This window comes from Leopardus geoffroyi, chromosome A2 (assembly GCF_018350155.1).
Source record: "Leopardus geoffroyi isolate Oge1 chromosome A2, O.geoffroyi_Oge1_pat1.0, whole genome shotgun sequence".
Classification (NCBI taxonomy): domain Eukaryota; kingdom Metazoa; phylum Chordata; class Mammalia; order Carnivora; family Felidae; genus Leopardus; species Leopardus geoffroyi.
This window is the reverse complement of record NC_059331.1, coordinates 110,364,699-110,378,407: the sequence shown is the minus strand read 5'-3', so window position 1 is coordinate 110,378,407 and position 13,709 is coordinate 110,364,699. Positions and strand designations below refer to the sequence as shown.

At 38.3% G+C, this 13,709-nt stretch overlaps 1 protein-coding gene across 2 annotated transcripts in view; it reads right to left on the bottom strand.

Moving 5' to 3' along the window:
- The window catches only part of AHR (aryl hydrocarbon receptor), a 56,330-nt gene extending 43,266 nt beyond the window's left edge, over window positions 1-13,064 (bottom strand). For both annotated transcript variants that reach the window (XM_045495005.1, XM_045495006.1), the window contains exon 1: window positions 10,814-13,064. In XM_045495005.1, the coding sequence (XP_045350961.1) occupies window positions 10,814-10,878 (65 nt within the window). In that variant the 5' untranslated portion in view covers window positions 10,879-13,064. The remainder of the gene's footprint in view (window positions 1-10,813) is intronic.
- Between the last annotated feature and the right edge of the window lie 645 nt (window positions 13,065-13,709).

Genomic DNA, 13,709 nt, shown 5'->3' with positions numbered 1-13,709 from the left:
TATTCAAAGTCCTTCTGGCACCTCTATATGGTCATCTAGGCATTTAATGGGGTCCTCCAATATTTAAAAAAAAATTGGCTTTGGTTATTTATATTTTTTGAGTGACAGATATTAGAGGTTAACTGTGATTCTTTGCAAATTTTGTATTTAGGGCTGGTCAATAATTCTACTTAATTATTAGCTTTCATAGCTTATGTCTTAGAAAATTCAATGAATCCCCAACATGTAGCATGATTTTCATCTGAGAGAAAAGATATTTATAGTTAAGAGTAGAACCTGAGTTCAGATATGAGAAACTGCATAACTTCACAGAAAGGTCTTAGCCAGGATTTCACAGCAGAAATTCATTATTTAAAATGAACTGACAGATCATCACACACACAATGAAATATAGACAAGATATTAAAAAAAAAAAAAAAACAAAGATCATGCCTCTTCACCTTTCCATTTGCCAGAAAAATAAAATCTTATGCAGGGCATTCTTACAACAAAGACATTTCCCTCCAGTTTTATTGAGAAGACAAAGGCATTTTCGACAATTCAAATGATGGCATCTTCAAAAGTAGAAATTGGCCTGAATATAGTGCTGATTTAATCGAAATATTTCTAGATACTTTATGTTTTCAATGTTGTATGTGGAGAAGTAATACTTTATTTAAAAATTAATAAAAAGTCAATAAAGGGGCACCTGGGTGACTCAGTCAGTTAAGCATCTGACTTCGGCTCAGGTTACGATCTCACGGTTCACGTGTTCAAGCCCCATGTTGGGCTCTGTGCTGACAGCTGGGAGCCTGGAGCCTGCTTCGGATTCTGTGTCTCCCTCTCCCTCTGTCCCTCCCCCACTCACTCACTGTCTCTGTCTCTCTCTCTCTCTCTCTCTCTCTCTCAGAAATTAATAAATATTAAAAAATCTTTTTTTTAAAGTCAATAAAAATTTTAATATTTGTTATATATTGTCCCCAACAAGTAATTTCTTCAGAACTTACCTATTTCTGTTTTTATTACAGTTCATGTTATTTATATCTTTTTTTTTTTTTAATGTTTTACTTTTTAAAACAGAGAGAGACAGAGCATAAGTGGGGATAGGGCAGAGACAGAGGGAGACACAGAATCCGAAACAGGCTCCAGCCTCTGACCTGTTAGCACAGAGCCCAATGCAGGGCTTGAACTCACAAACTGAGATCATGACCTGAGCCGAAGTCGGACGCTTAACCAACTGAGCCACCCAGGCGCCCCCAGTTCATGTTATTTCTACAAAAGTAAGAATTAATAAATTGATAAAGTATATGGCATACATACAAAATAAATCAGGTACTTTCTCCAGACTGTGTAATTGCATACTTAACAGAAACAGATGATTCTTTCTCTATTTTTCCTTAATCATACTGCATTTGTAATCAAATTCAAGTCATCTCTAAATTTCTTCAATTAATCAAATGATTTTCAAAAGTTACCTATAATGCATGTCTACCTCCCTGAATAATTCTCTGATTAATCTCTTGTTGACACAAATATTTACTTGCAGTTATCATGTCCTGGGTAGTCTAGGAAAACATTCCTCTCCTACATATTCAAAAAGTGTTATGGGAGCAAAGTATGTGAGCAACTAACTACTTGAATTAAGATCTTTATAGACAAGGTAGTATCTGAGATGGACCTTTAAAGATGAACGGGATTTCAGGAGGAGGCAGGGCTGAGAAACAGTGGCCTGTGAAAAGTCCCCCGTCCGGAGTGTGAAGCATAGAGTACAAGAGAAAGGAGAAAGGGGAAAGTGGTTGTGGCCACATTCATGCAACAAATAGTAACCACCTACCATGGGCAAGGCACAGAAGACTCAGCAGTGAACTATACTACGTGTACTAATGTGCCTGTTCTCATGAAGCTTACATTCCAGTGGCAGGAAACATAAATAACTAGTTGAGTGAATAAATAAACATACAACTTTCAGAGCTGCTAAGTGTTAAAAAGAAAAATAAAGCAAGATAAGGAACTAAAGAGTGACAAGCATGCTGGTTTTGATAGCCAGGAAGGGTGTCTGATGTTACATTTCAGCACAGACATAAATACAACGAAGGAGTGAGCTGTGCGGGTATCTGATGAAAAAAAAAAATGTTCAAGATAGAGCAAACAGACAATTTCCTCACAGAAATGGTGTAAAATTAGACTCTGGTATCTGGGAGTCATCTTAAGCTCTGAGCTGGGATTTACATGACCAGTCTTGTGTTTTACTAAGCTGACTCTGGCGATGACGAGCATGAAATGTAGGGCAACTCTCAGTGAAGCTAGCACTTGTTTCTAAAATACAAATCTACAACACTCCTCGGATTTAAAAATTTCAGTCGCTCTGGACAGTCCATGTTCCTTAGCCTAGAAGCAAAACACCTCTTGATCTTTTACAGCCCCCTAACTATTCCTCTGGCCTCATTTCTTGCAGCCAAAGCCTTTCTTGTCCATTATACTCCAGACAGAAGAAAGTACTTAGTTATCAATATATACTTTGGTGCTTTCATACATGTTGCTCTCTGGAATCCTCTTGTTCTGTCTCATCCGCTACAAAGCCGTGCTCAATTAGATGACTTCTGTAAAGTCCTCCCTGACCTACTCACAATGGATCCCTCTTGTACTACTTCCGTACCTTATGCATCTTAAGCAAATGTCTTATACAACCATTCCATTAAGGAATATCCTGTGCAGATAGTATTTCCAATAAACTGAAAACACATTTTGTCTCGCACTCTTGGTAGCTTTCCAGTAATGATTATAAAACACTGGGGACAAGACAGTAACACAATGAACCAAGACAAACTAAGAGGACACAGAGAAATAACAATCATGATACAAAAAAAGGAAAAAAAAAATCATTCAAGATATTGCTCCATGAAGTCCTGCTCTCCATCTTGTGCTGTCTCTCTGCAGTGCTCAACCATGAGCTAGATGAACCTACTTCTTTGCACAACATAAAACTTTCCACAGCTCTAATGTGTTATCTATCATACACATTATGGAATATTTAGCATGAGATCAAATTTCTTAAGTGTTATGTAACTGGTAATACTTAGACTTGTTTATTGCTCTTCTGCCTGTAAACTTGATCGTTTTTGTATCCCCAGTGCTCAACATAGTACTATCCACAGAGTGGACCTTCAATTAATGTTTGCTGATCAAAAGTATCTGGAAAAAGAGTTATCAGGACCTGACCAAAGGCAGTGATAGGAAAGAAAGTAAGTAAGGCCTGGTATGAGATACTTCAACACAGCACTTTATGCCCATCATAAAGCTTGCTATATAGCAAGGCTCCAATGTTTGCTGATGGGGCACAGGAAGTACGGAAGAGGAAAACATGGAGTGAGGAAGAAGCAGGTTGGGGTAAGGACTATACTTCCTAATGGAAGGTACACCAAACAAAGAGAACGAGACGAGAGGACAGAGCTTGATGATACAGACATTTAGGCATAACATTGGGGAAGAGGCACAGGCAAAGACAACAGAGGAGGAATTACAAGAAGACAGGAAAAGAACCGGGTTGGAATATTCTGGATATTACAAAACAAAATCAAATACACAGAAAAATTAAATGAGAAGTACCCACCGGATGTGGCATTTCAAATGCACTACTGTTAAAACTAAAGCAACCGACGAGGCATACTCTGTCACTGATTTTGTGAGAAATGTTTACAACTATTTTGTGAAAGTATTTCGTTCTTATCTACACATCTTAAAGATGTGCATAATAATTAGAGAGAAAAAGTAAACTTACATCAGTTACACCTGACTTGGGTTATGCTAGTACTTTTACTTTCGTATCGCCTTTAAATCTATGCCAAAATATATACTGCCAACTACCTATTTAAATGAGAGGCTATATTTGAAATATAAACAAACATCTCTGTAACCTTAGACTTGGGAGATCTGAAGTTAAGATATCTCTTGACATAGAGAGACCACTGATGTTGATAAAGCGAAGAAGCAATTTATTATTTTCTTAAAGCCTTACCTCAAAACCTTGTCCCAACCTGCAAATCAGAACTGTTGTGAAATCAAGACTCTAGCTGACTGTGTGCCATGCTTCTGTTTTCAAAGCCCTGCATGCTGTAAGTACTGCTACTGACAAGCCCAACGCCACATCCAATGCTAGTATGAGTGCCATCTTTAAAGCCTTTTCAATATCCCAGTGTAGTGTGTCTATTAGACTCCTCACTTGCGCCCAGTGTTGAAAACAAGCTAAATGTCTAACCCAGTTTAATCTGGGTTACTATAAGTTACTACAGCTGTAAATGTTTATGTTTTCATATGACATTTATCATAAAACCTCAAATGTCACGCAAAGATACAGTTTCAGTAATCCTATGAGATTAAAGCAACGTTTTCTAACAGATTATCTATCGCAGTACTGAGTCTGCTCTATCAGCTTTTTCCTCTCAGTGATTTAATCTATTCCCACTGCTTCTGTCAATCTACGAATAAATTGCTAATCTTTATTTCCAGCTCCTATACCTGGGTGTCTTCTCATTTATATTTTCCAGAATTTAGGCACCCCCTTCTTAGCATGTGATACGGTACTACTCTTCACTTTAGCCAATGGCTATGAAACTGAAATAATCCTCAATAAATCTCTGCCCCATACTGACTTTACTCAAGCCATTCATTCACCATTTCCACCTCAATGGCTTCAGTGTGTACTTATTTATCTCTGAAAGTAAATGTTAAATGCTTCAAATCATAAATTATATGATTAATGTAACATTGGACAGGTGATCTGTGACACAAATAAAGTCATATTTCATTGGCAGGGTGAATACAGCTGGATATTTTACTTTCCCAGATGAAGGGGGAAAAAATCTACAGAAACTTCTGAGAATTCTAGCTGAAAGTCACTTTTAATGAGCCAGAATTCTTCAATCACCTGCTGCTGCCACTGTATAGTTGTGATGAGTCCTTCCCTCTCCCCCTTTTTGCTATACCTAAGGATAGGCAATAAGGTTCAAACAGCACATAATCTCTAGCACAAGACTTTAACAGTGAAAACGTGGAACATGAAAGATGCCCTAGAAATCACGGTTACTTCCAAAATCCTGAAAAAAGTCATTGCAAGTGTTTCCTTTTTCCTTTCTTATATGAATGTACATTTTTTTTTTTCAGTATGTCCTTTGGAACCCATATAAAAAGTATCTACTATACTAAAATCACTAAAACATGACAATTTTAAGTGGTGGTCAATTGTTTAGTAAATAATTGTAAATACTGACCGTGTGCATGGTATTAAGAAGCTCTGGTGGCTACAAACACAAATAAAAGCCTGAGCTAACCTTGAAGAACTTATCTTTCTTACTAGGAGGAGATGCATTATAAGAAGGCAATATCAAACACATGTGCCATACAGTTGCCATAAAAGTGATGCTCAGGAGTTCAGGAAAGTAAGAGCAGGGAGAGCAATAGGGGAAGGTTCATGAAGATCTGGCATCTAAACCAGGTCTAAAAAGACAGGTAAGTCACTTCTGGTTTTGTGACAGCCAAGTACACAGCTCTCTAAAAAGATCCTTCTCTTCAGATAATTCATGCTAGAAAAGAAAACAAGAGACAGAAACAATCTGTATCCAATAAACCTAAAAGATAGCTAAACCCAGATATAAATAATACGGAGATGAAAAATAGGTACAAACAAAATCAACGATAACATAGAACAGGAAGGAAAATGTACTCACAGTATATTACTTAGCTCAGCAGTAAACAATATTTACAGTTAAAAAATACGGAAACACCCAAAGTTAATTTAATCCATAACAGTGAAAAAGTTATATTGGGAGAGTGAAGAAGGTGGGGGGGTGGGGGAGGAGATACGAAGTAACAATCACTTTAACTATGACAATAAAACATCAACAGAAAATACCTAATATGCTGAAAAGATAGCATGATACACATACCCTTGACTTGTTTAACCATGCATGTGTTATTTAATAGGAATACTGTCCCAAAAAAGTATTTCAATCAAAGGGAAAAGAGCAAAATGAAAAATATAAGACAAAGCAAACAATACACTTCAAGTAGAAAAATCTGCAAATAAACTATTACTACTAGTATTACAACTTCATACACGTACGCGTGCGCGCACACACACACACACTCACAAACCCAACATTTAAGTTGAATTACCTACCCCTCCTCTCTTTTTTGCCTATGAAATTGACAATTCACATTTTAAAGCAAAAATGCAAGGACACAGGCACTCTCCCATACTATCCACAGGAATAAATTTTTTTGTAGAGTAATTTGATACTATTTCAAAGTATATTTGGCTCAACCTTGAAAGTATGCATACACACCTTTGTACCTCCAAATTCCACGTAAAGGAACTTTTCCTAAGGAAACAACTAAGAATCTGCATAGAAACTCATGTATCTCAAGGATATTCTCTGAAATACCAGATAAAATATTAAGAAGTTGGAAGTAACAGAATTTCCCCCCAAAACAAAAATAGTTAAATAAACCATGGAACATTTACAGAATGGAGTACTATGCAGCCACTGAGAACCATATAGGAATTATAAAGGAAGGGAGGCAGGTAGTAAATCATAAGAAAGACCAAGAGGAAAGACCATGAATGCAAGTACGGAGGTAAGCACAAGTCTGGCAAAGAGTAAATCATTTATTTCATATAATACAAATTAATGTTATTATTGCAAATAGCACTAATTATTTAAGGAGAAACAGGGAGCGTTAAGGAAATCCCTAGTCTATGGGTGTGCCATAAAAATCACTAAACTTACTTACCTGAGCATTATTGTGAAGTTGGTAATAACATAAGCTTTGCAGCCATAAGACCTGAAATCTGATATTCAAACTCAGCTTTCTCATTTGCTACCTAACAATTCTGAATCTGAATCCCAGATCCCTATCTATAAAATAAATAGTAATACCTTTTCACGCTACCATCATAAAAATAAAATAAAATGTAAAACATTGTGCACATATATATCACAATAAGTACTAATGAACAGTAGCTTTTTGATAAACTTTTGGGCAAAAAAAATCCATTTAAAAAAAAACTGCGGAAGTAGAAAGGTACTGTTGTTAGAGATTTCCATGGTATTTATTTCTAAGTAACTGTCCTAATTATATACAATGTTAAGCATGCACTCTATAAGTTTAGATGTCAGTGAAGTACCACATTTCAGCCATAATCATAATTGAGAACATAATCATATGCTGCCTCTTACAGGAGAACTGATTGTTCTGTGATAATGTAAGCTATAATTATTTATAGAATAGAATTTTCCATTTCATTTATATCATTAAACAATGACTTACAGTCTTTACAGTTTGTAAAATGTTTTGTTCTTCTCATTTTAGTTGTGAGACTGACTGTGTAGGTATTGACTGTGCTCCTTTACTGGTCAATCACTTGCTTGGATCTACAAGAGCAAGGAAACTAGACCTCATCCTTTAGTTTAGACCTAATGCTCTTTCCATTTATTTCTCATTTTTCCCTCTTTTTGCCAGTTATTTTTCATAAATGCTGATAAGTAAACACTTTCACTTATTCATTTCATAGTTCCAATATGTAAGGATCTCTGTAGTCATTATGCATAAACTAAGGAAAGCTATCTGAAAAATATGATAAAACAATAATTATGGAAGTGAAAAGACCTATCCCTTTATTTTAAAAGCTATTTGGGAAATGATACCATAGTACATTTATATGAAATACTTTCAGTAAAACAATATATAATTTTATTCCACTACTATATATAAATGAGGCTTATGAAGCTTAAATAAACAGTAACTTAGCAAATACAGCAACAAAGACCATGCTTTTATATTATATAACTAGTATATTAAGGTAGCCAGGATCACCTAATACTGAGGAGTTATTACCCATACAGGCATTTCATGATGGCTGTCTTGATCACCACTGCTGTGGCTATCATTTTTAAGTGTAGATGTCATTTACTCAACACCTATTATTTACCAACAATCAGTAATAACTTTGTAGAAAAACAGTAAATTGAAGTACCGCTGGACTTTTCCAGTAGTAACAAAACTTTGAAAAATGTAAAAATATATACAAAGTTATAATCAACAGGAAAAAAAGATTCTATTTAATTCAATGGTATCCTTTTCAACTACCTTCATGAGACAAAGTAACTAAACAAATGAACAATATTTTCATCTCCAAAGAAAACAAAACAGGAACATAACTTAAATTAAAAAGAAGAATTTCATTTGTTTGTGTTCTAAGCAGAGTGATTACATATAGAGCAACACCTTAAGGAAAGCAACGGTAGAATCCATTCCTAAGGGTATCTTTGGAAATTTCCTTTAGGAACATGGGTCTGGTGCAAGGTTGGTTAGGATCCTTTAATTCCCTAACTTAATTATTGCAAAAAGAAGGGAAACATTTACTGAGCATCTAGTATGTACAAGATACTTTAGTGGGATTAAATTTAACACATTTAAGTCGTATTTGGTGCCAATTAGATAATTTTCAATGTTAGACTTGCCACTAGGGGGAGATTATCTTGTTTAATACAGTCAATTGAAGAGGGACTGGAAGAGCTTCAGATTAAAGTTGTCACATACTTGATTATAAAATTTTATGAAACTGGATATTAAATTGACTGTATTGTTAACAGTCCTATAATTATGAAGCAACATATGTTTTTTTTTTCTTTAAGTAAAATAAAATGACTCTCACTTAAGGGATCAAAGTTAAATACCATTTTCAGCTCAGACTAGTGTTTTTCTGATAATGCTGGCATATTTTAGACCTCATTAGCTAAAAACTAGTAATTTAAATGCGTGTTAAACGTAGCATTAGGTTTAATGGCCACATTCCTAAAATAAACCTTGACTAACAGCATTATAAAGTAATCCGTTTTTCATTCAGGTAAAAACAACTTATAATCAATTTCACGTGATTCTGCAAATGCCAGCACTAGGCTTTCCTTAAGGGAGCAATATGGTGACATGTTAAGGCATTTATATGACTACAAGCAACACAAAGTGCTCAATAAAGATCTGATAAAATCTATACTAAAATAAAATGAACGTGAACGTGGAAAATGCTTTAGTTATACTGTATTACAAGAGATTGTTAAATACAAATGTATTTACAAGTTTTCTGAAGTATATTAAAACGCTAACATAAAACAACGAAAGATAGATCTTACATAAATAAAATGTTAATAAAAGCCAAAGATGTTAAACTTTATAATGAATACAACATTAAGGCTTTTGATTAAAAAAAAAAAAAAAAAAGTCATCTAGATGCTTTGTTACGACAATGATTAAAACCTAAAAATTCATCATGGAGATCTTCAAGTTTTCTGACCATACACATAAAATCCATGATACTGCCTTTATATTAGGCTAAGTATACTACTGTATTAACAAATACATAGAAGAGGCATTTGGGATGCCTCTGGTTATTTTAAATAACCACCAAACACAAGGCCGAGTTTGACAGGTACATTTTTATATAAGGAACTCCTTTATAAAATATAAGTATTTTAAGCCAATGCCACAGAATTGGCAAGGCAGAAAACTGCTGACTAGGCAGTATTCCTAATGCCAGCCACACTGCAGGATAAGACTTCCAAATTTTAATCAGTCTACTTATAGGTTAGTATCTCCTCTTAAGGCCAAGTCTAGACCTGAAGAACTATAATTGAAATTCTAACAGGAAATTAAAACTTCAGAATAATGAAACTTTTAAACCTGTTACTGGTTCCAAACACAAATTCTGAATTGTGATTTTTCTGATCTGGATTAGTGATCTAAACTGAGTTTTAAGCAAAGTGCACACTTCTGACTTGTTCTGAGTAAACGTTTCTGTTCTTAAAATGGTTTATGAAGATTTGAAAAAATGTTAAGTAGCTCAAAGATCAAATTAGTAATAAACACGTGAATATAACGATCTCTGCAATCTGTGTCAAGCATTAATTTTTTTTCCTGAAACATTATTTTAATGTATTTACCATCTCACACAAATATATATCACCAAAACAAATATCTAAGTTTCTAATTAATCTATTAGAATCGATAAAACTTTGAAGGAAGGGGAAAAGAGAAAAATGCTAAGAATGCAAACGTGTTTCAGTAATTCCAGCTTTAAATCTTTCACTTTACAGACCCTAAAATCACTTCAAAAGTGGTAAGAAAAGTCCCCAAAAGGGTGGCTGAAAATACAAATCCCCCGCTGTATCCTGTCCACTACACTCAATTCATCCCTGCTCCCCTGTATATACATTTTACCGATATGATCACGTTGAGCGCTATAAAATTACTGCCAAATAAGTAAATAAGAGCTAGGAGAAAGCCGGTTGCAGAGACCAAAAAATACCTTCAGAGGAACTCAGACCCTTTTTTGCAGACGGCACGTGTTTAGGTCTTTAAAACATCTGGCCCTACCAGGATGAAAATAATAACCGTCCTCTAACCGAACCAATGAGAATATTAAAAATCGAAGAGGATTTCAAGGCGGTTTTGTGTTAATTAATCCACCAGTCCCACTGGGCAGGCTAGACCAGTCAACAAATTAAAACCACAGAAAAGAGAGGTGCAAATGGGTTGGGGAGCGGGAGGGTGCGTGTGCACCGCGAAGTGGGAGGGGTGCATTTTTTTAAATGCGATCATTAAAAACTAAAAATCCAAGGCCTGGGTCTGTCGACCGGCCTCTAAATCTCGATTCCACGGACTGTATCGCGAATGAACCTAATCTCTGCACGGCGGGGATTTGGAGGAGAGGTGGGGCCGCCTCCCGCACCGGGGTGCAGTGGCGCACACTCCGCGCGGAAGACTAGCTCTGCACACTCACGTTTTCTGCACCGGCTTCCGCCGCTTGCGACTGGCGTAGGTGATGTGAGAGCTGCTGCTGTTCATGGTGCCCAACCGGCGGCGGCTCCTCCCCAGGAGCGGGCGCAGACGGCCAGGTTCCCGGGACCCGGAGCGACCCGGACGACTGCAGCGGCCGGCGCCGGATTCCACGAAGTCGCGCCCGCTCCACCTGCGTCCACGCGAGGACGCCGCGCGCCCCGAACCCTGGCTCCCGCAGCCCCGCGCGTCCAGGTGCGCCGCCCGGGCCTGGCGCTGAGGGGCGAGGGGCGGAGACCGGAGAGCAAGGCGGCGCAGGTGCCTTCAACACCGGCAGAGGCGGCGTAGCGCTGTCCGCAGGTAGGCGGCCCGGGTGGAGGAGGAGCCTGGGCAGACTGTTTGCAATACCGGCCTGGGTCGCGCGCTGTGGCGCCGCGCCCCGTGACCGTCGCCGCGGCCCCTCGGGTAAGGGAGGCGCAGCTCCGCTGCTCCTGGGGCTTCCCCTATCCCGGGTGCTTCCCGCCTGCAGAGCTCAGACTTCGGCCGCACTCCCGTACCACCAGCTTCCGCTAGACTACGCAGCTGCCTCTGCTTTGAGCCGGTGGTCCTGATCACGTTTTCGGGACCGAGCGTCGAGGGGACTCTCCCAGCGTTGCCTCTGGACTCAGTGCACAGCGGCTGAAGAGCAGAAGCGCCCCGACTCCACTGCGGCCCCGCCCAGCTCGTTGTAGCCCCGCCCTATGCCACTTGGCCACGCCCCTCATTACATTCCCTTGAGGGCCCCACCCTCCCTGCGCGTGATGACGTAAAACGTAACGACGCCCTCCCCCACTCCGCGTAGCCGTCTTCTTTAGGTCAAGGGGAGGATTCTGTGGAAACATTTCCACACCTCTAGAAGGGAGGTGTGACAACAGATTACGTAGAGCCAAACTCTGTTGCTAGACTAGCTCAAGGAGACATGCCAAATAGTGAGCTTAACTTCACCTATGTGAGAGACAGTGACTCAGCTAACTTTTGGCTAAGAGTTACAGTGAGCTGGCAGATAACCAATGGGACTCTAAATATTTTCCTAGAGGGGAAAGCTTCATTCAGGAGGCCACATCTGAGTTGAACTAGAAGGCTAAGAGTTTCCTTGGTCTTTTGTTGTTGTTGTTTCCTTACCAGTCAGAATAACTTTGTTACTCTCCAGCCAGATTTCGATAGGACGGAAAGGAAACAACGAAGAAGGAAAGGAGGCACTTAGAGATAAGAAGTGGTCTGGTATGATTGGAGAGACGCATTGGAAGAGAACTTCAGGAGTTCTAGGATCAAATCAGAAAGCCTTGATGAAGAGTCTAGATTTTATTTTGTAGTCAGTGGTAACCTTTTAAAGATACGCAGCATGAAAGTGACATTGTGGTGTCCTACAAAAGTCACTCTGGGAGGAAAGTGCAAACTGTATTACAGGAGAGCAAGGCTGGATGCAAGGGGAGTAGTAAGAGAGTTGTTGAAATAGTTCAGGTGAAAGTCCAAGGAAGTGGCAGTGGGACAGAAAAGAACAAATAGATGATGATAAAAAGGGATAAGAAAATAGAAGAGAGCACACTCAAATGGCCCATGATTTCTTACTCTGTGCTGGTAACCAAGATAGTGAACACAGAGAAGTTTATTTGCTTGTCAGCAACAAAGTGCATCGAGACCAGGATGCCTAGATGACATCTCACACCATATTCTATCCTACGTTTTAACATGTCTTCAAGCCCTTTCCAAACTGGTAAGTTTCTTACCTCAAGTGCCATTGATGGATAAATTGAGCTTATCATTTTATTTAGCTGAAACTGCTTTATCATTGGCTTTACCATTCTCTAGATCAACCTATGAAATATCTTCAACTCCTCTTCGACTTCCTTCCTAATTATTAAAGAAAGTGCTATTACATTTTGTTCTTTGCAATATCCCTATTCATCTCCCTCTACCTTATTCTTCAATAATTACAGAGAGTGCCCAGCTCAAATCCCATACCATTTGGGATTCTTCAACTGATATTATCCTCTCCATACATTAATTCATCAAGAGATATTTTGAGAGTAACACCTATGTGTCAGGAATTGTTCCAGTAGTGGGAAGATAATGGTGAACAAAACCAGAAATATAACAGCCTGTCGAGGAATATGGGAATATGGTGATCTAGTAAATGAATTTGACCAAGTCATGCAGGCAAAGATAGGCTTTCCAAAAACAAACAAACAAACAAACAAAATAAAAACAAAAACAAAAAAAAATGGTAATTGAGTTGAGGTCTGAAGGATAAGCAGGGTTACTTAGGAGAAAGGAGGGAAGAACATTCCAAGCCATTGAAACAGTACAAGCAACATCGCTTTAGTGGGGAAAAAGCTTGACTGATACAAGGGATCAAAACAAGTTCAGGGCATAAATGGTGAAATTTGTGTTTCAAAAATAATACCATATCTGCAGGGTGTAGAATAGATTAAAGAAGGAGGAGCAGAGTAGAATGGATGGAAGTAATACTCGTTAGGAAATCATTTGTAGTAGCCCAGCCCAGAGATGACAATCATTGATACTAGGATGGAGATGATGGTGGAGATGAAGTAAGTAGACTACATTCTATAGACATTTGGGAGGCCTCAGAAGATAGAGTGGATATATGACAGGGAAGAGGATGTATCAAAAAATTAATAATTTTCTGGACTATGTACCTGGCTGCGTGATACTGGCATGTACTTTTGGGAAATCACTAATACAGCTCGGATCTCTTCTGTTTGAAGTGCCTTTGATACATCTAAGAGAAGATGTCAAGTAGGTGATAGGACACACAAGTTTGTAATTCAAAGAAGATGTGTAAGCTGGAGACATAAATATAGAAGTCATTTGCATTTAAGGGCACCTAGGTGGCTCATTCA